The following is a 24,689-nucleotide window of genomic DNA, read 5'->3' on the forward strand; positions in this document are numbered from 1 at the left end:
GTTAACAAAGTGAGGAAATGACCCATCAGATGTGTCTTCCTGTCATTTACAGGGGAGGGGGCTCAAATTTTTCTCTAGAATCATTCCGGGGTAGGATTTAAGTACTGCGTTTAGGGCACCTGTGACCTTAAATTAAAATCCATCTCAATAGACAGATTTACACATTACTCTTAAAGAAGTATTTATCTCCTGACACTATTTGTGATGCAGACTTTTTATGGTGGGTTAATTTTATTTTAAATACTGTATTGGTTTTAATCTAATAGATTTGCCTTTGTGTAACTTTAAAGAATAATAAAAGACCAAAGCATACCAGAATCCTGCAATGTCATATACTGTACAGTAAAGGGCTTTCAATGCATTGCAATTTGCTGGTAAGCATTTTGTGGGTTCAGTTTTCTAATCGTATACCTGGCACATCCAGTGCTTCCATCAGCAGATTCATCCAAAGCCGAAGAGGTGCTTCAACTCAGTATTCAGCTCAGAGTAATGGACCTCCTCCAACACCAGTGCGGTCAGGTTACCTAATGGGCCCCAGATCCATTAGACTAAGAGCAGGCTCAGAGAAACATCACCCTGTACATTTCCTAAGATATAAAATCCTTCTTCAGCCTTTTCTGTAGGCAGCCGCAACTCCTCTATATGTATAATAAATGTTTCATCTGTTATGTTTTAGTACAGCAAGGGATGAACTGTTCACATTTATGATTTATCAGATCCATTGCATTAAATCAAAAGCACTTTTCTACTGCCAGAAAAACTGGTTAATTTATACATTTTATTTAACATAATTCATTCATTCAAATCTCACAAATGAATCTCTACATATTTATGTCAGTATGTGTTTAGATCAATCAAGTTGAGGTATATGGTGTTGCAAGATTTCGTGACTTTCTGCTTATTTCTGCAAAAGAGTTGCAATACAAGGTCATAAGTAGACTAAGTTGACGTCTCATTCTCTAAAATGTCAACACAGCAAGTGTGCACTCACTTGTGGAGAAAATGTGCCAAAACAATATCACCAATGAGATTGTACCAAATGGCATTGATGTAAAACAGACACCAAATCCATCCTACAAGCAAAATCACAATGCACACGTAACACAAACAAACATAACAGTGCTTATGTGACTCTGCTTTGCCAATAATAGAGGACCAGTACTTTCGATTTTAACAAGACAATAATTGAGTTTGGAGTTACTGGTACGGTAATATAAAGTCCCTTACAAAAAACTTTATTTTGTTTTGTTTATTTTAAGTATTATTAAGTAAAGTTCAAATAAATTGATTGTATACTTTATGTACACTGTACAAAAACTGTAATTTTGTAGATTTGTTTTACAGCATTTTTTGAAACTGTAATCTGAAAAACATATCATTTTACTTTACAAAATATTCATTTTATGTTTTTTTCTGACACCCCAGCTGCCGCAATATTTCAGTTTTTTACTAGATTTGTTTACAGTGTAGTAACTAGTAAGTATAATATCAATGTACTGGTATAATACTTCTAAGTGTACTATTTCAATACTTTTGGGGACAAAATTGACCCACTTTTAGTTAATAAAAGTATGCTTTTTAAATTATACTTCGAACGGGTACCACTAGTTAGCCTTATACTTCTTGTCTGTACAACAACTGCAATACAAGTAAACTTATAGGTATACCGATAGTTTACTAGTTCAATTCTTTTAACATATTTTTAGTTTACAACAGTACACTTTAAAGTACACTAAGTACACTACTGGTTTAGTAGTTTTTACACTGCAAGCTTATCTGTGTGTAATATAGTTAACTATTTATGTAATATTTTGTTATTTTAAGTTTGAACGTTTATATGACACAATGTAAATCTAGTGAAAAAAGTTTTAAGCCAAGAACACTTCATTAGTATACCTCGATCAAAAGATTGAGTTCAGGTAGATAATATACTTGGACTTTCTGGGGCGATTTCCCAGACAGGGCTTAAGGCTAGTCCCACACTAATTTAAATGTTAGAGATGTCTTAATAGAAAACAACTTGCCCTGACTTCTCTTAAAATATATCAGTGCATTTATTTTGTCTCAGGATGCCCACCAGTAATGTTTTTGGTAAAATATGTTTTTAAAAACAACTTAAATATCCTAATGTAACCAAGGACTAGTCCTGTTTTAAAACAATCCTTGTCCGGGAAACAGCCCCTCTATCAGTATTAATCAAACACTTAATTTTAGGTATATTTCTGAGAAGTTCGTTTTAAACAAAAAAAGTTGACTTTTTTTGTTTAAAACGAAATGCCCAATTGAAAGAGCTTCTTTTATTGTCAGGGGTGCTTTGGAATCCCCTTATAGAAAGACTCTGCTCATTCCTGGTTATCTTCCATCCCTGATGGTTTACAGCTTGCTGTGGTGGACCACAGGAATCAGTCTTTCTACCACCAGTGTGAAAGTGAGGTCTAACATCCATGAAAAATACATTGCCATTTTTGTCTATGCGTGTGAACGGATTTTGAAACTATCTGGTTGAGAACTAAAGGCCATTTCTTATAATGTCATACATTAGTCATGTCATTTGCAAGACAAATAATGTACAGTAACCTGTTACTGAGCAAGGTATGCCCATCTCTGCAAAAAGAATAACCGTTTGTAGCACGTAACAGTAATGCACTATCCAAGCATTTGAATATTCCACAGTATGTGTGTGTTTCTTTGCGTATGCGGACGCCCAAAGCATACAGCTGTGCAATGACCCCAAACACTGTTTTGCATGTACAGTGAGACTGGCAGGGTAGCTTTAAGGGCAGATAGAGGATAATATGCAAAGCACCCAGGATTATTAGCCAGGTTCTATTGTTGAGCAACACGCTTACTAGGTAAATGTGTGAGCTTCTTTGCCTAGAGCTGCATGTTGCGGTAGTGTTCTTGTACTCAGGTTGTGTCAGATGAAAGAGGAAACAGCAAGTATTTGGTGAACTTGTTCAGGTTATAGCACGCATTTGTTAGTAGAGGAAACAACTACTCTATTTAAAGAACCGTGTGGATTAGACTTAACAAAGAATGCAAAAACCTAAGATCGCTAAAAGTCAAAATAAACACGCATTCTATCAAATGTTCCACTTTAACTATGGAAATAGGTTTCACAACAGATATTGCACGCTTAAATATTGCAATCATTGAATTAAAGATTATTGCCTATTAGTTTTACAGAATTTTATTGTAAGCTTGGTGACCTCTCTGGACAAATGTTACTGCCCATGCTTGCTTTTGTGGCCTTAAAGGGATAGATCAGCCAAAAACTCAAATTTGCCGTTTATTTACTCACCCTCAGGCCATTCCAGATGTAGGTTACATTTTCTCTTGAGAAGAACCATAAAGAAAATTGTTTGGTAAATCCTGGACATGTTGACGTTTAGTGAAGTGAGTCGCTCAATATTTTCATAAATTTGAACTTCACTTTTAATAATATTAGCCATACTGTACAGCCTCAACACTCCCTTTCTGCAGGTGGCGCTAAACGTACCAGACGCTGGTATGCCATCCGCCACCAATACTACAAGAAGAAGATTGAGTACAGAGGCTGCACATTATGGCTTATTTTATTAAAAATGACGTTCAGTTTTATGAAAATATCAAACGATTCAAACGTCAACATGTCGCCAGGAGCCGCTTTTTGGAATTATATGCTTTAGGAACTCTAAGACAGGTGGACCCCATTGACTCCCCTTTTATGAAGCAGAGAGGGCCGTCACCAAACAATCTTCTTTATGGTTCTTCTCAAGAATAAATGTCACCTACATCTCAGATGGCCTGAGGGTGAGAAGATAAACGGCAAATTTGAGTTTTTGGCTGAACTATCCCTTTAACCTAACTTCCGATATACATTTGCCAAGAAAAGAGTCCCTGTAGAATATTTCTGAAACAAGATAAATAAATGACAAGTAAAATACATTAGCTAGCAAGTTAAAATTGTAGCCATATTTTGGGTTACCAGAAGAAGAAGCGTTACTTGGCTAAACTTAAATGACACTTCAATGACCCATTGAAAAAAATGTTAATTGAAGAAAATTAATAAACAAAAAAATTAACAAATTGTTTATTTAACACAATTATTATACAATAAAATATTAATATAAATTAAAATTAATATAGTATTATTAGCCACTAGCCAGAACGATCAACAAACAGATCGGAAGTTAACTTTGTGAATGCGATGAAACAGTAGTAAAGAAAAAATTGGACCACTTAATTTAGTTCAAATTAATCATTTTAAATCGTTTTTATTACATCTTAGTTCTTATAGGTTTTACAGGAAATGTTTTACCTAAAAAATTAATTAATGAAAAAAGTGAACTACTCCTTTAAAGTCCCTGCCTTCAGCTCTTAAATGTACTTCCATTAGTGTAAGTACTGCATAAAGATGTCCTCCTCTCTCATAAAAGGGCTTGGCTTGGTGCCTGCTCTTCACAGCCTGTGGGTTTGTCTTACGTTATGACAGCGTTACATTTTGTTATCCTGAGCCAAGTACACTTTTTCCTTGAGAAATGACATGAGGAAATCAAAACCCTTGCCTAACTGGCCCATCGGTTTCACAGAAGTACTCTTCTCGTAGCGGAGGGCGGGACCTTATCCTCTTAAGAAAATTAATACATGAATTGCTTGTTGCAGAGAAAGAAATCATTAACCAAAAGCAAAGACACCGTAACACCTCCATTAGAAATAGTGCTGGTAACTTAAATCACTCAATTAGTGGAACAATGAGCGATTTGCTGAAGAACTCAAAGCAGATGTGCTTGAATATTTCTTTGAGAATGGGGACAGAGTGGGATTGGCTAATGACTAGAAATGCAAATGACTAAATCTGTTATCCTGGCTGCATAGTTTATTCTGAAATAGTTTTGGGAATATTATAGTGATAATGTGATATTGTTCATGCAAACTTTATAGCGCTAAAGCTAAACTCAGTGTCACATCCATAACTGTGACATTTTTAAATCATCAGCACAATCACTATAAAGGCACTTATGTTGTGTATGTTTTGTATATATATCTGTATATGTATATCATATAATAACATAATCAAAATCTTGATGCCGTCATCATTCCCGGAACACATTTGCTTTAACTTCATTTTTTCCAAGTAGAAACTTTGCATCGACTTCGCACTGTCCAAGCGTTTACAGTGGCAAACCAGAGTAACCGAATCAACATGTGGCTTTGATAAGTTTGTGGCTCCTGGAGTTTTGGGATCTAACCGGGAGTTTTGGGATCGACGAGGAAACATTTGAGCTGGTTGAGCTGCAAAGCATTTTCCGTGAGTGAGCGTCAAAGAACTGAGGAGAAAATATTTCCCCATTAGTTTCTGGGGTGTGCCATTCCCCTAAAAGCTCTAAGAAACTTTTCCTGTAAGTAACGATTTCTGACTGTTGAGAGTTATTTTTCTTGGGCCTCTTTGTATGAATGTTAACGATCACATTCATACATTTTAGTGCGACCTTCTTTTACGTAGGTTTGGGGGCGTGACTTTGTACGAATAATCCTACGTTTTCTACGATTCATCTTGTACAAATTCGTACAAATTTTCACTTCGTAGAACAGTTAACCTTTCCAGTCAAATTATGATGTAAGTTATAGTTTAAAATGAAGTTTATCCAAATTGTTTATGTGTACAGAAATTAACCAAAAATACTTTTTAAACAAACACAATAATTGTCCTATATTTGTGATATGTAGGCTGAAGGTTTTTTAAAGCTAAAAATTATATTATATGAACTGTTTATTTAATGAAACTTATATAAATTGTATGTCTATCAACTTTCAGATATCAGATTTAATGAAAAGTTCTCATGTAACCCATTCTTGCTTATATTATAGTTTGTGTAATAATAATGTGCACCCTGTCTTAGTTACAAAAACATTATAAGACACTGTTGAAGTGTACTGCAGACCACTTCGGAAGATGTAAACAAGTCTATTTATTAATATTTATAACCAAATCAAAATGGTAAACTTAATTACATGTTAAGACTTGATTATGTAAGTTCAAACTACAAAAACAAATGTGAAACCTGTAGTGCTTAGCCCAGTGTTTGCATCTTGCGAAGTGATCTATATTTATTATAATATGTAAAAGTACATGTCTAAATTGGTGTGTAAAGAATAAGCATAGAACAAAATGTAAATAAAATAAGATATTTATAAATAAACATATAAATAAGTATAGTATTAACCTAAACATTTTTAGAAATGCGGTATCACAACATACAGTACAGTAAAATTCACTTGCTGTGTTCAGATATAGCTCCCCCCAGACCAGATCTCTAACTCCAGTAGTGAAGCAAGCCTGATCTGTCCTCGCAGGGCTGAAGGTGACTGGTGTGTGTATAGAGGCGCTGCGGGCGTTGGATCAAACAGGGCCAGGGGAAGAGGGTAGAAACTGCAGCTGGGTGCCTGGGCTTCAGGCCTCAGGCAACAGGAGCCCAGCTGGGACAGACTTTGGCTGGCTGGAGTAAAGAGTGCTGGCTGTCTCTGGGGCCCGTGCCCTGTTGCAGGTAGTTCAGCCATCTTGCCTGAGGAGCAAAAAGGGATGAAAGGCAAGCACACAGATGTCGCCCCTGCTGGGGACCGCAAGCCCGGCCAGGAAATGTCATGTTTAGCAGCTGGTATGAAGCCTCCCCTCCTTTGTTGCTCTCTCTCGCAACCTCTCTTTGCCCAAACATTCACTCAACCTCAACACTCACGTTTAGGACACAGAGAAAAATAAGCTTCAATTGTATTAACATGAGGATCATTGAAATTCGAATGGATTAAAATTACCCATCGGAAAAGATGTTAAGTCTAATTTTAAGTTGAATGAATTTTTTTATTTATTTAATAATATATGACTTTTACATTAACTTAAGACGAGTTCTACTGAAAAATGTTACATGAGGCAGGATCTATGGGGAACATTCACATTCCCTGAAGACTGGTGCTCTGGAAGCGTTAGGTGCAGATGCGTTCGAACGAACTGGTGTGGTCCTTGCAAACGTGTTCTTCTAAGTGAAGTTTAGAGTGTAGGTCATAGAGGAGAAGCAAAGAGAAGAGGATCCTGATGGTGTGGGTGGCAGCTGCACAGGCCAGACTGCTCTCTTTCTCACCCACAGGGCAGAAAAGAGAGAGAGCGAGAGAAACAGCATCTGTCTGACTTCCCCACGGATGCATCCCTTCTACCGCACCGGCCTGGCCAGGCTAAAACCGTACAGTAAGAAGGTCACCTCTACCTCTCATTCCCAGTGTTCTCTTCTCTAAATTGACCTGACCCGCTACAGCCCCCATTAGCCATGGCGCTCGCTATACTGCTACCCAAGAGAAAAGAAAATATGACAGACCGAACAGATAGGAAAAGGTTTCAGGTGGGGTGGCAGTTGAGGATTCTCAAGTTGACTTGTCAGGTAACAGCCGAATAGTTAATTTGTAAGGTCTGCTATTTGGAATTTTTTTAAGTCATCATCTAGCCGGTAATTTTGTTTTATTTTATATTTTGAAAAGGAAATAAAGTTTTTTCGTTTCTAGTTTCACTGCAAAACCAGACAAAAATATTAAAAAGAGACGGTAACACTTTATAATAACTGCACACTATGAATCATTTGTTAAGCATCAGTACATAGTTAATTAATCATTTATGAAGCATTGGCCCCACATTAATAGACTTTAGTAAGCAGTTTATAAATAGAGCTATAAATGCTTTGTTCTTGATTTATAAGCATGTATATAATATGCTTAATAATTAAATTTTCATACTTTATTTCGGATGAATTCATCATTTCTAAATTAAGGATTACATTACTTACAAACCAGTTAGTTAGGAGTTGTCAGTGGTTCATGAGATCATTTAGAAAGTGTAAGTAAATGATTAATAAACTCTTTGAATGCACATTTATACATCTTATTATTCTGACATATAGTAACAGTTACTTAATTTGTTAATAAATGCTTTTTTAAAACACATTCCTGCTGTAATTCATGATTAATTAAGGAAGTTATAAAACATTTACTAGTTGTTAGATAACTATTTTTTGTGAGCTCATCTAAAGTGAGGACTATTTATGCCTTGTAAAGCATTTACCAAACCTGTACACTTTTCTTTGTTCTGTAACAGAAAGAGATATATTCAGAAGAATGTTCTGAAACATTCACTACCACAGTAGATTTTTTTGCTCTGTTGAACACAAAATGAGATATTTTGAAGAATTTAGGAAAGCGAACCGTTCTGGGGCACCATTGAATACCATTAACATTTGTACATCTATGGCAGTCGATGTCCCGAACTGAAAATTGTTAACATTCTTCCAAATATCTCCTAGTGTGCACAGCAGAACAAAGTTATGTATACAGGTTGGGAACAACTGGAAGGTGAGATTTTCATTTAACTTATGTTGATCTTTTTCGCAAAAAAAACTGTTTTGAGCACAAGATCTTAAACTGTGTTTAAGTCCCCCAAAAAAACTACGAAGTGCTTTGCATTTGGATAATATCACACCGAAAACAAACGTAATATTATGGAGCTTCCTAAAGCTATATTGACAAGTCATTCTCACCGATTCCTCATTGAAAACGTAGTTTTGTGCACCCCTAGTGGATTCACGACAAAAATAACATGATTTATACATCTGCTATATTTGTAAAGTAGAAAAAAACAAATTCACTCCCCTCTGCCATTTCCCCATAGCACACATCTATCTATCCAGTTAGTCCTGTCATGTTTACTTTATTAAATGAGTTAATGGAGAAATGTTGAACAGCGTATCTCCTCAAGGACCAGGGGCATCTGAGAGGGTGCGTCTTTAGAACAGGATGGATCTAGAGCGAAGAGCGCCTGATATGTGAGGCGTGTTTTTCTCCGAGTCTCCCCAGAGTCCCCATCTGTTACTGCGCCATGTCTGATTCAGAGAAGAGCCAGCTGGGCATGAGAACTAACCCAGCTCCCACTAGTCTAGGCACACTTTTAAACCCTCTTCCAGAACAGATTCATCTCAGAGAGGTTTTACCGGCACGACTACCAGTTGATGAAGCGGGCCAGGTACAACCACTGTTGTTCTACACAAAAGTAGCCGTGATATTGTTAAGGTGATGGCAAACTTGCATGGTTAGTAATAGCGTTTTACAGGAAGGAAAGAATTTCTGTGTGCAGTACCTTCAGTAAGAAGAATGACAAATACAAAGCAAACAACCCACAACCTGCTAGTCAAGATATGACTAAAGTCTTAACAATGAGCTTGATGGGGTAAGACTTGACAAACTCCTTTTAGCAGAAAGCAGCAGGACTGGGCAGATGTCCCAGTGAGATGAGCGAAGGTCAGGTGGTCATCAAGGACATGTTTCAGACTTTTTCTGCACCAGGAGGCAACACCATGTGCCCTTCAACAGAGATCGGAGAGATACAAAGCGAACCAAAAACAGGGGGGTAAAGAAGCTCAGACCTGTCAAATTTGGGGTTAAGGTGATAAGTTGCCATCCATTTTAGGATGTCCGAGAGGCTGGGGAACATCTCTATCAGTTGAAGACAAAAGGGGGACGTGAGAAGCAGCAGAGCGATGATTGAGGAGGGTGATTAATATAGTTCAACCTACAAATCGACCTCAGTTTCAAAAGTCATCTGAGGAATCTTTTGGTTTGATAGTTTTATGAATCTTAATGGTTTAGATGATATTCCCTTACATAAATGATCATAAACCGAAATGTAAAGTCAGCCATCTTTATGATATTACACTGCGCCACGAAACATCTCAACAGTATTTAATTTGCATGAATCTCACAGACAGTTTAGCAGTTGGTGCGATGTGTGGTGGTTTGTCCTAGCAGCAGGCCTGTTTAGGCTTTTCAGGGCATACTGCGGAGGTTGGTGAAGGCCACAGAGGATACAGGGACCATCGCGCCTGCTTGTCTCCATCTGTAGCTGAAGCTGGTAATTATAGTTGGGAGAGGCGCCCGCAGCTTGATGCCATCTGCCAGCGGGACAGAAGAGCCAGGCTGAAGCAGGCACAAAGGCCCAGCGAAGTTCCCTAAGCTGAGACCGACAGGAGGACCAACACCTGCCAGTGAGCCGCTGGGCCTCAGACGCACCGTGCGGCCCGAGGATGGGGCACGAGTTCTGGCCAGAGACAAATATTGCAGTGCGACTTCAAACGAATCACATGTAGTCTCCAAAACAACTGTTTTCCATAATCGTGATGCAAAACTTGAATAATAGGAGCATTTGGAATGCTGACTATTCGCAAAGTTTTTTGTAAAAAAACGACGCGTTGCTGCCACCTTGTGGGTATATACATGTGTTGCAGCTGAAAAAAAGTTACATTTCTACAGCTCTGGTTCATGCACATACTGAAAACTTTAACATTTCAGCCACTTCTGTGACAGCAAGACAGCTGTGCTTCTGTCTCTCTGTCACTCATTCGTTTTGGCACCGAATATCGCTCTGCAGTCTACTCTTCCGCGGCCCTGCTCTGCTCTGCCCATCCTGCGTGTCACCGGAGTTCGTGTGTGAACCGCTGGCGAGTGTGGACACAGATGGTGCGGGGGGAGCAGCGCATGAATATATGATACTGGAGGGTGAAGTGTTGCAGGTCGAAGCAGATGCCCGCTGGCCTCGCGAGAGCCCCTCTGCCCGGTCAGCCACGGCCCTCGGCTTTCAACCAGATGCTGCGGCAGAACCTCAGCTAAACCTGTCACGCTCTCCTTAAGATGGACGTCAACGCATTTGATAAAGTATTTTGGTTGATCGGGAACATTTCAAAAAGTCCTTTAAGACTCAACTTATTAAGATTGGACGGCGAGGAAACATGGGCAACAAAAGCCCTAAAACCCCCAAAGAGAGTTTGCATTGGCTTGATGATCTTCCGAAACCTCAGATGTCCAAATTCGCTATTTTTCAGTAAATGAAAAAACACTGTACTTTTAAATGATAAAATACCGTGTTGACAAGCACTTTTTAAATCCTTTTATTTTCAAAAGTGAAGATTTTTAAGCCATGAACTCAAGTACACTACCGGTCAAAAGCTTTTTAACACTTGAGTGAAATGTTTCTCATTATTAAAAAAAACATTTGATCTAAGAAATTAGTTTAGTAGACAAAAATATAAATTTCCTAACAAATATGTTTTTTTCATGACAAAATTTATTGATTTTATTCAATAAAAATGTTATTTAAAATTGATTACTTTGTCTGAATAATTAAGAAAGAACAGCAAATAATAGAAAAGAATGTATCATAACTCCTTTGATGTTGTTTTAAAAGCATCTCAGGATGAGACCTCAAGAAGCTGCTTGATAGAATGACAAGGAGCATTTCTGCAAATTCTAGTCGAAAGGTGATTACACTGAATGCAATAAAATATAGCATGTTTTAATGAATTTTTAATTGCAACATAATTCCCATAGTTCCATTTGTTTTATTTCATTTTGATGAGTTTATTATTATTCTAAAAGGTGGAAAAATATGAACACATAAGTGAGTAAGAGTCTCAAACCTTTCTGTTATCTGTTCATGTACGTTATATAATTGTATATAAAAGTATTTTGTTTATGGAAGAAATTTGATTTGAGATGCAACTGTTAAGTATTCCTGTAGCTCAGTGGTAAGAGCGCAAGGTTGTGGGTTCGATCCCAGGGGATTGCAAATACCTATGTAAAATGTATAGGATAAAGCAATGCAAGTTGCTTTGGATAAAGGCGTCTGCCAAATGCCTAAATGTTAATGTAATGTTAAGTTGGAGGTATTAATAAAAGATGTGTTTTAATGCACAAGAAAGCAAAACCAATTGTACTGAAGCATAATAATATATTTAACAAGAAAACATGTAAATGATATACCTTACAGTTGCTTACAAAGTGTTTCATACACTTACAAAAGTGTGCAAAACATGAAAAAAACGAAAGGCGCAATTATGGAAATACAACAACCAAAAACTAGGTGTTCCCCATTCATCAACCAAATATTAATGTGCTAAACACACAAATATTAATGTGCGTACATAACGCACAGGTTTACATGTCACATTTGGCAATCCGAAACATCACTCCCGAAAAATAAATAAAATAAATTATATAATATATATATATAATAGCAAAACAACTCTCAGCTTGACCTGAAATGTAGAAAGTTAATCTTCACTGACCTGATTACTCTGCCCTAAATTGGCAGGCACATGGTAATGCAGGTTGGAGTCACGGTCAACAGTTTGGATAAACAAAAACCAACACATATAATATTAACATTTTTCTGTACATGACATCAATCAGGACTGTTCAAATGTGAAGAGTGGTACAAAATATTTGCCTGTTTTTTATGACATGTTGAAATGCTGACTGATTAACTGAAACCAGGATAATAAATCTTTCTGTAGCACCCAACCCCTACAAGCTCTGACAAGGCATCAGGTGGCATGTTTGCTACATCTGTGGTGCAAAGTGAATCAAATGGAAGAACAAGCATAAGCTATACGGTAGAAGAAAGTGGTAAAATCTATAGAGGCTCTTCTGTCTGGGAGTCTTGGTTTTGTTTTTGCCTGTCTAACAAGTAAAATATTCTCAGCCTCTGGCATGCATTTGCAGTTTGACTAAAACATTTTGCAAAAAATACATGCTACTATGCTACCAAAAAGATTCCTACAAGAATGTGTGTGGTATCCCAGGATAAACAACATCAAAAATACATTTAGTTAGCCTTAAAGGGACAGTTAATGTAAAATTATTAATGTAAAATAAGAAAATTCTGTTTGTTTGCTTATCCTCCATGTGATTTAACTCCCTTTGTATTTGACACAAAAGTTAGTTAACAGAAGCAAAAATATACCTTTACAGTCAACTTAAAAAAAGTAGTTTAAACACTTGTAAAAGACAGAATGCTTTTAAGTGAACTGTCCATTTAATGTCACACAAAGTAAAAAAAGGTCAATAATGAGCTCCAGAAAGATACAAGACAACCTGTGTAAAAGATTGAAGAAAGCCATAACAATGTGCAAACCCTATAAAACAACCAGTGTGTCCTGCATCAAACAAGGTCTCCAAACACGCCAGACCTGCATAGTGTCTTGATCTGCTTCTCACTTCTCAATTTCAGCTAAGATAATACGGAAGACCCGAGTCTTACATCAGCGCCCCAGCTGAAGCTACAAAGACAGCTCAGAGGTGTAAACCTCAGTGGACTGAGCCGAAAGTGATCTCCTGAAGGTGGAAAGGACCTCTAGGTAGGAAGAGGGTCGTCGTCACCACGTTTGCACTTGCATTTGCAGCAAAGCACAAAGGGAGTAGCCAGAAGAAGGAAGGGGGAGGCCACCAGCAAGAGGAGTCCGAAACCAGCGAAGATCCCTACAACCTGTGCAGGGGATGTATGAAGAGAGGAAGGGTGAAAAAGAAGGAAAGAGAGGAAGTTGGATTTAAAATGAATTTGTATTCCTGATTATTGCAGAGGTAAAAAAATAGCTCTTTATGAGGCTGCTAACGGTTCAATGTGGGACATGAAGATCAATCCACCAGGGGGCAGTAATGGTTTAGTGGCTGTTCATTGTTTACATTACTGTCTGCAATGTGCCCAAAAATCCCAAATACAATAAAACTGACTAAAAACACCTGCAATGTCCCTTATACAGATAATCATCAGCAAATTTGAGAAATAAATTAAAGGAGTAGTTAAATTCAAAATTTTCCCCCATTCACTTCCCGTAGTCATTTTTTATTCCTACTATGGTAAGCCAATGGGGACAAATTTTAAAGTGAAATACTCATTTAAATATTATCAGCACAATATGGCTGTATTATAGAATAATAAATTATACAAATCTGTTTCTCAAATAACCAGATCTTAAGAAGTGCTAAACAAGCCAGACGTGATTCATCGGAGACCTACAGTCTATAGAGACAGCACACACCTGTGTCCGATGCCAGATGACGGAGGCTCTGGAGTGACCCAGTTTATTCCGGCAGGGTCCTTTATCATAGTGAATCAGTAGGAAGTCATCCTGAGGAGACGGAGTAGATGTTAGTGTCACTTAAGATAAATTATATTCAGCCTAAGTAAACCAGCCCAAGACTCAAACAGATCTATAACCGTATTGAAGAAATAAGAAGTTTCCCCTTAGAGGTGCAGCTGTGTGTTGTTTGTGATTATGGTGATAAAGCTGTACAAATCCATGCCAGAATCTCTCAAAGTGCTCAGCCGGGCTGATACGGTGAGATCCAAAAGTCTGAGACCAGACCGGTCTGAGCTCTTTGTATCAAATTTATCATTGTATCAGTTTTTGACAATCCAATATAGTATTTATTTATGTACATTGCATATAGAAAAACTTGCAATAATTCCACGTATTTTAATACGATCGACTTTAAAAAAAAAATGTATTTATAATAAATGAATAATAGTAATTTGATTAATAATGTATGTAAAGCTGCGTTTTAACAATGAAAACTGTGAAAAGCGGTATCCACCTTATTTTTGGCGTAAATGTGGGCGCCGCCATCTTTGAGCCATTTGTGTTTAGACTTTCGGTGAGCCACTGTAGCTAATGGCAATCTAATATCGTCTTAATTTAATTGACATAAAAACAATCATGTTTGCTCCACTTTGACTGGTATTCACATCTGCTTTTAAAAACACGAATTTGTAATCTGTCATGTATACATTTCCACTGACTTTCCCACTGTGCATGTAGCGTTATTGGTACGTCTAAGTGCTTTTATGGTTGCGCACCAAAGACCCGCCAACCCTGAGAGAAAATACGAAGTAATTGAATAAATCCTCATATGATATATCAGGCCACTTTATGCTGTGTAATACATCATGAATGTGAAAAATATTCATCAGAGCTGTTTTAAAGCGATTTGAGCATTCTCCTGCAGCAAAACACTTCCATTGTTTTCCACTGCCCAGCTAATAATGTGGAAGACTTGAGACAAAAAGGAAGTACGTCACATTGTTTACTTCCGCGATCAAAAATAAGGTGGATAGTAAAATTGTATTGAATTGTATTGAATTTAATATTTCTAATTAAACCTCTTGTTGAGTGTACATTTTGCAATGATTTAATGTTTGGGGTTATATTGACCCCAAATTTCATAGATGCTTATAGAAGCTTCAAATAAAAATAAAAAAAATATGAATAAAAATAAAACTTCCATTTCTAAACAATATTCAAGAACTAGTTCCAGGGGGCATGGGAGAAGAATCATATATTATAGGATACTCTTCAGAGGACGTCAAAGTTGCTTTGGGGTCAGACTGTCCCCAAACATAATCTATGGTTAAAAATTGAGCAACAACATTTCAAACATGTTATATGAAAACTTACATCAAGTGACTCCAGGCAGTACCAGCAGAAGGCGTGTTTACAGTTCTTGCACATCATCTGCGCGCAGCCTTCATCTCTCTCTATGTACACTTTACACTTGGGACAGCGTTTGATCGGTGCCTCGTCGTCCTGACTCTTCAGGTTAGAACTGAAAAACATTGAAATATGATGCAAATTTTTAAAACATGCATATTCTCTTTAACAGACAGGAGTAGAAGTTGAATGCAAGTTGCACATTACAACAAATTTACACCTAGGGTTGGGTCTCGAGAACCGGTTTCAGTTTAGAACCGGTTACAAATTTCAAAGAACCAGGGATTTGATAGGACGCGGACATTTCTGTTCTGTTTATCTATTAAAGACTTTATTAATCACTCGCGAACGTGCGCATATTACCGTTGTATCTGTGTCAGGACCTGCAACAAGACTTATCTCATTACACAAACGCACAGTTCATTACCATCCGGAATCGGCACTATGAACGTTCAAAGTTTGGTTAAACTTTGTGAAAAAAGATGATAGCATTGCTACATGCAATACATGTGGTAAAGATATTTTGTGACTGGGACGAAGTATCTCTTTTATGATGAAACGCATCATTAATCTGAAGAAATGCACCGTGTTTTAGTCTCTCAGCCTTGAGTTCTCCTGCTAGAACGCACCAGATAACTTAAAGCTATTAGCATCGTCTCACACTCAGGTCAAAAATACAGATAGATATGAAAAGACAATCAGTTTTGTTTAAGTCACTTTATTTTTTTAAATAGGGATCACAATTAAATACATCCGGGAAGCTACAGGACAACATGTTCTAGTTTATTTTAAATGATATTAATTTGAATGATTAACTCAATCACTTTAAAAAATGAATTAATTCACAAATAATTGTTATTATATTTGCATGTTATATATTTTATGTTGTATTTTTGTGTTATACTTAAATAGTTTGGGTTTGTAATCGCTTCTGATTATTCCTTAACGGAAGTGTTGTTTATTTCATTATTTGACAAATTGTCACAGTTAACAGTTACAGACTACTGGTCATAGCCTAAATGTGGCACAAATAAAAGGTAAAAACTGTTTTCTACTTCTGTTTTCAAGTATTTGCTATTTTTTTCTCTCCCCCCCAAAAATTTGGAATCCGAACAGAGAATCGATAAGAGCCGGATTCAATAAGCAGAATCGGAACTGGAATTGCTCAAATTAAAACGAAACCCAACCCTATTTACACCTCAGTTGATTGTGATATAGAATGGAGAGGTAATCTGAGGTGAGATCTCTCTGCCTGCCTCATTACTGCTGTGCCCCAGAGAAAAGCACATAATCTCATGTAGCTCCAGCTTGACTGTGCTGTATGTTCACTACAAGTCTTAATGACAAGTAACTGGGCCAAGCTTTATATATTATATTGCATGTATTATACATTTCTTATAGGATATTTTCAAACACACAAGGCAAAATTAAGGTATAAACCTACAATTTTAACGTTTTGAAGTATGTACCTATTTTCCCCAGGCAGGAAGGTGGTAATAGGAAGGCTCTCCGCACACCCCTGACCTGTGTGACAGTCTGCCCTGCAGGCCGAGCAGAAACGCAGGCTGCACTGAGGGCACTGCACCGGCTGCGCCGCTTGCACGTCATCTTCCTTTAGCTGGCACACTGCTTGGCATGAGGAGGATGGGCACCAGGTCCGACAAGGATCCAAAAGCACCTCTGCAAGAAGAATGCATATGATGCATTCTGTATCAACAGTGTGTAGTAGACTCTGCAGATGTCTACACTATATAATGTATGCACGGATTTGCATTTATGCATTTTTGCAGATGCTTTTATTCAAAGTGACAGTGCATTAATCCATCCATACAGTATTTTTTCAGTATATGCGCTCCATGGGGATCGAAGCCATGACATTTGTATTCCCAATGTAATGCTCTATCGATTGAACTATTGGAACATACATGTATGCAAATGCAACAATAAAACTCACCACGCTCAAACTGGAGTCTCTTGTAACGCTTCATGACCTCATCAGCCACCATACATTCAATCTACAGACGAGAGACGGTGTATAGGGAATAGAAGAAGAAAAAAACGTAATACTTCAAAATATGTATTAAGCACAATTGTTTCTTGTCTCTCGCAAAACAAATTCAGTGTTTGCGTGTCATGCCTGTATTGTAAGTGAGGTTACCTCATTTTCCAGTAATTGTCCCTGTTTCGGGCAGGCAGAATCTGGACAGCTAATGGCCGTTTCGAGGCCTTCTTTAATGAGCAGGTCAACATAATGCTTCAAACACTGAAAAAGACAGAGTTCGGTAAAGTCATCTTTGAAAAGCACAGAATAAAGAGCTGTCACAGAATAAAAGAGTCTTTACCAGACTACAAAACACACACTGGCACTGGGAGATGGTGGTCATCTGCTCCACAGGAAACTCTCCCAGGCAGAGTTTACAGGACAGAAGGGGCACCAGGTCAACATCACAGCTGGGTTTGTAGCGGGAGCTGCTCATGGTACTCGAATCTGGGACGCTTGGAGACACAGACAGACAGCATGAGTGCAGACATCAACACTGACCTTATTTACATTAAAGGGGAGCTGCAATGATGTGTCATGCATTCTGACTTCTTTACAATGTTAAACGTGCTGTCTTCTCATGCTTAAAATGGTCAACTTGTCAAAAACGAGTTTGGTGTATTACGTAATATTTCTGTGCTCGATACACTTCCCCAGCGATCTTACAGGTTTCGGAATTTTTTTTTCGAACATAAAAACTGTTTCGAAACAACTTTTCTTAGTCCCTTATTGGACAATTCTCCTGGAAAAGCACACGGTATACCCACACGGCAGCAAGTAGAGCAGGAGAAGGAGCATACGCAGATGTCACTTTCACTTGTGTGCAGGAGAGAGAGAGCATACGTTCACGAAGTTCAGGTGTTTGATCATTCTCTGCATTTGGGTGATGAATGTTATATAAACTGGGGATATAACGCTGGATTTGGATTTGCAAGGCTTCATTCGGTTATATAACACCCAAGTTTTTAAACCCAACCTATTCCTGATGAATTAAAACGGCATTGCACATTTTTCCCGCGATTAATATTTTGTTTTGTTTCACCTTGAAACTGAATGAAGCAGCTGCCACTTTCAACCAACATTTTGAGAGATTCTCTCTAGTGTTTGCCAAGTGCTTGCCCGATCATTCAGTGTCAATATCTCACACTATTATATGCTGCTAGGCAACCCAAGGTAATGACCATCTCTCAACAGGAAAGCCAAATACAGTACATACTCCCTAAGAGAGGACAAGCAGCCAGCAATAACAAACCCAGCTCATCAACACAAACAAACACGTAGGTTACTGTAACACACACATTCAAACACCTTTAAACGTTGCTTAAAATGTTTTAGTGATACAAAATGTGGTCTTATACTACCAACTTACTGTGCACTTCGTGCCAACCTGAGCTATACAACCTGAGCTATATAAATCGGGTCTGGTACATTTCTCCACAGCAGATAAATGTGTGGGTGGAGACAGATGGAGACTGTGTGCTTGCGTCTGCAGTCTCTTATTGTGTAAGCGGTGGAAAGACTCGATAGTCCAAACAGGACCAGCATCTCAGTGGGCTGTGCTGTGTGTGTGTGTGTGTGTGTCTCTCTCACCTCAGTCAGCACACCCACACAAATTCACCCAGACAGTCTCAAACATATGCAAAACACTGAGTCTTATATTGTGTCCTATAGCAGTAATACTGAGACTAATTCACAGTTTCAGTCCGCATAAAGAAAAAAAAGCAGTGTAACAAGATTCATATTTACTCATTTATCTAAAGTTAAAAGAACAGTTCATATAAAAATGAAAATTCTGTCTTTATTAAACTCACCCTCAAGTTCTTCCAAATGGAAGAATGCTTGTAACCAAACAGTTCTTGGCCACAATTGACTACCATAGCAGGACAACTTGCTTTATACATTTTTTTGCCCTGTTGAACACAAAGAAGATATTTTAAGAATGTAGGAAAGTAAACAGTTCTTGGGCACTTTTGACCACCATTGATATTTTTCCTACTATGGTAGTCAATGGTGGCCAAGAACCATTTGCATACAAGCATTCTTCCAAATATCTTTCTCTATGTTCATCAGATCAGAACAAAGACATTTATACAGATTTGGAACATAAACCTTCATTATGCATTCATGTAGACCAAAACTACTGACGCACAAATTGGTCAGAAAGGGAAATAGCCCTGGGTCATGCATTGCATTACAGAACAAAGGACCATGTAAGTGTGCAACAGCCTTGCACTGTAATTGAACATCTGTATCTGCTGACGGAGGCTAGCACTTTAGCAAATATTTTGAAGCGCGAGCACATTCTGAAGTGCTTGCAGTTTAATTTAATTGGGAAACCGGTTTCGCTCAATTTTGCCAAAAGTGATGGTGGTCAGGAGACGCAGTGCTTCATTTGAGCTTGTGGTGCAAGTATAAAAAAATTATATAACAAATGATATGAAGGTCTTATGTAAGATCTATTTTTAATCTATCTAGGCTAAAGATAAATGAAGCCGTTCTCCATTCACTAGCCTACACAACTGTCACTCCAACTGTCTGTACCGTGCCGAGTAGAGATGGCTTGGCTGAAATCAGGGGCTTTGGGAGAAATATAAAATCATATGCTGCCTCTTACATAAATAAACAAAATAAACACATTTCAAAGACTTTGTTTATACCAGGTATTCAGATTTTGGCTTAGCTTCGATACAGTAACAAGTGAAGTGATGAGCAATAAATATTAGTGTAAACGGTGTCCAAAATCTTTTCTGTTTGAATCACAAAATACATTCAGTGCTGGTCAAGTATTCTCATTTTAAAGGGAACATTCACCCCAAAACAAACCTGCATATGACTCATTCCTCTGTGGAGCACAAAAGAATATTCTGAGAAATGTCTTTTTTTTGTCCATACAACGGAAGTCAATTGTGGCCAATATTGTTTGGTTGCTTCTTCACAATAACTTCTTTTCCACACAAGAAAGAGATTCGACTGATATGGAAGGACATGAAGGTGAATCAATTATTATTATTCTTTTTTTTAACTATCTCTTTAGCATCATGTGTAAACATGATAAATATTGTTACCTCATGGTTCTACCATTCTATTTACACCAGCATTCTCAATAATGCCTGCGCAAAGTACACAACACACAGGTCTTTGGCAGATCTTCAAATGTGTGTCAGCAATTATACCACAGTGGCAAAATGGATCAACCTAATTGCTTAATTGGATTACAATACAAAGTAAAAAGAATGCGCTGGTCACGTTCCTGAAAACCCAAAGCGAAGGCGTTTCATAAAACAATAACCTGTTAAAAATATGTTTATATTAATATCCTAATAAATATCATAATAGTAATGAATATTATTATATTCAGTCATTACACTTGCCATGTTAATTTGTTAAAAAAATGTTTTGCTTGTTTGGGAGAATTTAAGACTAAATTCCCTTAAGGGAAATTAAATGCTAATTCTGCAAAAATCCCAGACCAGCTTGATCGTACAAAATCCCTGCAAGAGTTCTGGAGTGTGCAGGGCAGAGGAAGACGTGTATTCCTGCCAAGCACAGGAAGTGATCTCGGCCCAAGGAAACGGCAACCCTTCCTGCTGTTGGCATATGCATGACGCTCTAAAATGTACTTTCAGGTCGGCTAAAGAATTTCGGAAGGTAAACAAATATCAACACAATAGCTCACCCAAAAATAAACATTATTTCATCATTTACTCACCTTTATATCATTTCAAACCTGTATGACTTTCTCTCTTCAGCAGAACTTTTAAGCAGATCTTTTTACCAAACACGTTCCTTAAAATATCTTTCCAGTTCATATACAGATTTGAATGACATGGGGGTGAATAAATGATAAAACCTTTTTATTTTAGGGTGAAAAATGCCTTTAAATGGATCGTTTTTTGTCATAATTTACTTACCCTTAGATTTCTTACCGGTATACATTTCTTTGTTCTGCTAAACACAAAGGAATATATCTGGAAGAATGTCACTGAACAAACAGATCTCATCCCCCATTGACTCTCATAGTATTAATCTTCTCTACTATGGCAGTAAATGGGGGGTGAGATCTCTTCTTTCTCGGTGTTCATCAGAAAAATAAATTTATACAGTTTTAGGAACAACCTAAGAGTCAGTAAATGATGACAGAATTTTTATACCTTTAAGATAGAAAAATACTGCACAATTCACTATTTTTCTAAACTAAAAGTCCAAGAAAAAAAAACGTAAATATCAAACTTTTGAAAAGTTATTGAATCAATAACATTAATTAGTTTTGAATAAGACAAGACAAATAATATGAAGACATGATGTGTTTCATAACATCAAATGAAAGACATCTGTGCTCTTAGAAATTGTCCTTTTAATAAATTTTACGAAGCGTATTGTAGAATGTATTAAAGAGATTCATCTCTAGAGGGTTTGTCCCATTTCAGTTAGACAACATGATCTAAAGACGATTTAACAGATTACTTGAAAAGCTGAGATCAAAAGATTTGTAACAGTTCAGAAATCACACGCATAATTGCTCATTTTATAAAATACCCATGTGCATTGAAGAAGTGTGTTGGTGAATTCTTTGTTGTCAATCTTTTTTAAATCCTTCAAAATATCAAAACATAATATGATCCTTTTTTAAACTAGTTTGCGTTAGGTCAAATTGTAATCATTGGCCTTATGAGCCTGTAGAAGATTAACCTACTTTCTTTCTAGTAATTCATTCACAGATCTACTGACACTAGTTTATTTTTCTGTGATTCCATTCAAACTCTATTTTGTGTTATAGTAAAGCTCTGATAACCTGTGATTGGTACTTTTACATGTCAGTCAAACGGCTCTTCTCGTCTAACTGGAAATAAAGCTGCTGGGCATCGGAATGCATTAGGTCACCTCAAAGAACCTTTCGCCCTCACTAGTCTAAAAAGCTACAAAACGGATCCCTCATCCAGGATAACAAATCATAAAGGTCAAAGTGCAAAACTTTGACGTTATATTTTCGTCGTATTTGACGTAATAAACTACCGTGTGTGGTGTAGACCAGGAAGACTGGAAGCTGGCTAGCACAGTGTGTTCCGGACACAGGAAGTCGACGTGAATTCTTGAAAGAGACATTCAGATCTGACCAGCTGTACTACGGCAAACACTAATGTCCCTCTTTCATGCTCAGCCAGATTCTTTAACATCACACCAGGCTTGATCAGCTTCCCCTCTCTTCTCCTTTATGTCTGCACATCCCAATTTGGGTTACAGGCATCAATCGTCACATAATCCATCTATAGTTGTCGAGGAACTCCTACCACCGGCCTCCAATCGAAATGTCAGGCATGACGCAACGACTACATCAAACACTGGGTCCCTTCCAGATTGGCTACAGACCAACAACGAAACTGGCCACCAGTGGAGTCAAACTAAGCCGAAACACTTTGCAAGTGTATATGCATGAACACACAGACGGCCTTGTGCCCCTCTTCAGACTTTGAAGAAATAAGTTTGGAAGTGTTTGTTTGAACATTTGTCATTAGAGGACATGCTCATTAAAAGATCCGTAAAACCTATTATAAAAGGAGGAAAAATAGAAAAGCTTTCTTGTACTGGTTGGATTATAGTATTTACTATATATTAGCTGGGGTTGAACAATTCACGTATTTGGCATGCTTGTGTGTTACAGTATGAAGTGTCATTAAAGTAGCAGTTCAGATCTTATTTCAAACAGATCCCAAATTACAAATGAACTAAAAACCAATGCACCTAAACTACACAACAGAAATTCTCCACTAAATAAACCATCATGCAGATGATTTTCTAAACAACCATTAAAGCGACTTCCACAAACACTCACTAACTAGAAAAGGTAATGTTTTGAGGTATTTCTGAGCAGTCCAGCAGCAGTCCACTGATGTACAAAGAGCATATTTTTTCTATTCACATGACTGACAGCTGCATCTTGTAATATGAACAAAGTACATTAAAGCGACCGAGGGTAACCTTAGGAGAACTTGTATCGTCAGTGTTCATAAATGACACATGAGGTGTAACGTTGATGGAGTTTCCCCGGATTATGTGAATCTCATAAACCACAGTATGAGATTTGTCAAAGGCCTCCAGTGCAATGCATACCACACAAAGATACATCTGCACAATGTCAACATATGTTACATTTCATAATACAACATGCAACGTTTCATGCACGGGAAATAAATCACGGCTGAGAATGACGTGCCAAAATAATGATTTAAAGTAAGATCTTGTTATACGTCATATAACACTATGCTTACCTTGGGTTTAAATATCAGTTGTCGATCCGGTACTAGAAGGATATCAGCTTCATGAATAAATATGCACAGCGTTATAAGGCAGCATTTGTCGCAGCTATATTAAGAAATCACAGCTCACAGAGACGTCGCATCAAGACCAATAATACACGAAATCCCAAAAGAAGAGGTTTTTGTCTTCTAATGAAAATCAGCTGATCGGACTGCCTGTTCTGACTCTCTGGAGCGGCGCCATTTGACTGCGCTGGAAGGCGAGCGACTCTTGAGACAACGCCGATGTGGTGTACTGAGATCAGACGACTCGCTGACGCCCTCTGCAGACTTTACGGGACACGGGAATATACATTAATGCTGACACTCTTATTGCATTTTTTATAGCAGAGAAGAGAAAATGGAAGTATACTGCCATCTGCTGTTCATAAAGAGGCAGTGACCGTTCACGTGCTTTGACCGCAGTTGACCAATTAATTGTGAATTAATCATGTTTATTTAATTTGCTTACTTGTATACCTTTGATAGTACTTCCACTTTCAACGAATGCCTATATGATACACAATGCAGGATAAATAGTACCCAGATAGCACAAGCCATCTGGCTCACGTCTATTTGACGTCTGCATTTACATCTGCAAGATACCTGCAATACATAGTTTGCTCATCTGCAATATGTCTCGGAGACGTCTGAACGTCTGTTATATGTCTGTTAAAGATCTGGAGATCTGCTGTGTAAAAACATCTGCTAAACATCTTAGAAAGAGCAGCTTTACATCCATTCTAAATCATAAACATCTTACAGACGTCTTCTAGATGTCTATATGACGTCTGACAGCAGACATCTCTGAGACGTACTGCAGATGAGCAAACTATGTATTGTAGATGTCTGTAAGATATAAATGCAGACGTCAAATAGACGTAAGCAAGATGTATGTGTGCTATCAGGGTATAGTCTTATATGGATAAAAAATGTATGTCTATAGTGCACACTCACACGGTGTGGTTATTTCTTTTAATTTTTGTAAACATTTGTTTTTAAGAGTTACTAACATGATTAATT

General features: G+C 37.6%; 1 protein-coding gene across 1 annotated transcript; it reads right to left on the reverse strand.

Annotated features, from left to right (window-relative positions):
- Positions 1-11,774: 11,774 nt before the first annotated feature.
- Positions 11,775-23,917, reverse strand: rnf144ab (ring finger protein 144ab). Its single transcript, XM_056765228.1, has 8 exons — positions 23,640-23,917; positions 17,675-17,828; positions 17,491-17,595; positions 17,287-17,347; positions 16,802-17,012; positions 15,300-15,447; positions 13,884-13,973; positions 11,775-13,330 (listed from the first exon to the last, which is right to left on the reverse strand). The coding sequence occupies exons 2-8, from the start codon at positions 17,807-17,809 to the stop codon at positions 13,199-13,201; spliced, it is 882 nt and encodes a 293-aa protein (XP_056621206.1). The 5' UTR covers positions 17,810-17,828; positions 23,640-23,917; the 3' UTR covers positions 11,775-13,198.
- Positions 23,918-24,689: the final 772 nt, after the last annotated feature.

This window comes from Triplophysa dalaica, chromosome 13 (genome assembly GCF_015846415.1).
Source record: "Triplophysa dalaica isolate WHDGS20190420 chromosome 13, ASM1584641v1, whole genome shotgun sequence".
NCBI classification, from domain to species: domain Eukaryota; kingdom Metazoa; phylum Chordata; class Actinopteri; order Cypriniformes; family Nemacheilidae; genus Triplophysa; species Triplophysa dalaica.

Coding starts and splice junctions, on each gene's coding strand:
- rnf144ab (XM_056765228.1), bottom strand. CDS start 17,809: ATGAGCAGCTCCCGCTACAAACCCAGCTGTGATGTTGACCTGGTGCCC. Junction 17,013..17,286: donor GAGACTCCAGTTTGAGCGTG/GTGAGTTTTATT, acceptor TTCTTCTTGCAG/AGGTGCTTTTGGATCCTTGT. Junction 15,448..16,801: donor TTCCTGCCTGGGGAAAATAG/GTACATACTTCA, acceptor AATGTTTTTCAG/TTCTAACCTGAAGAGTCAGG.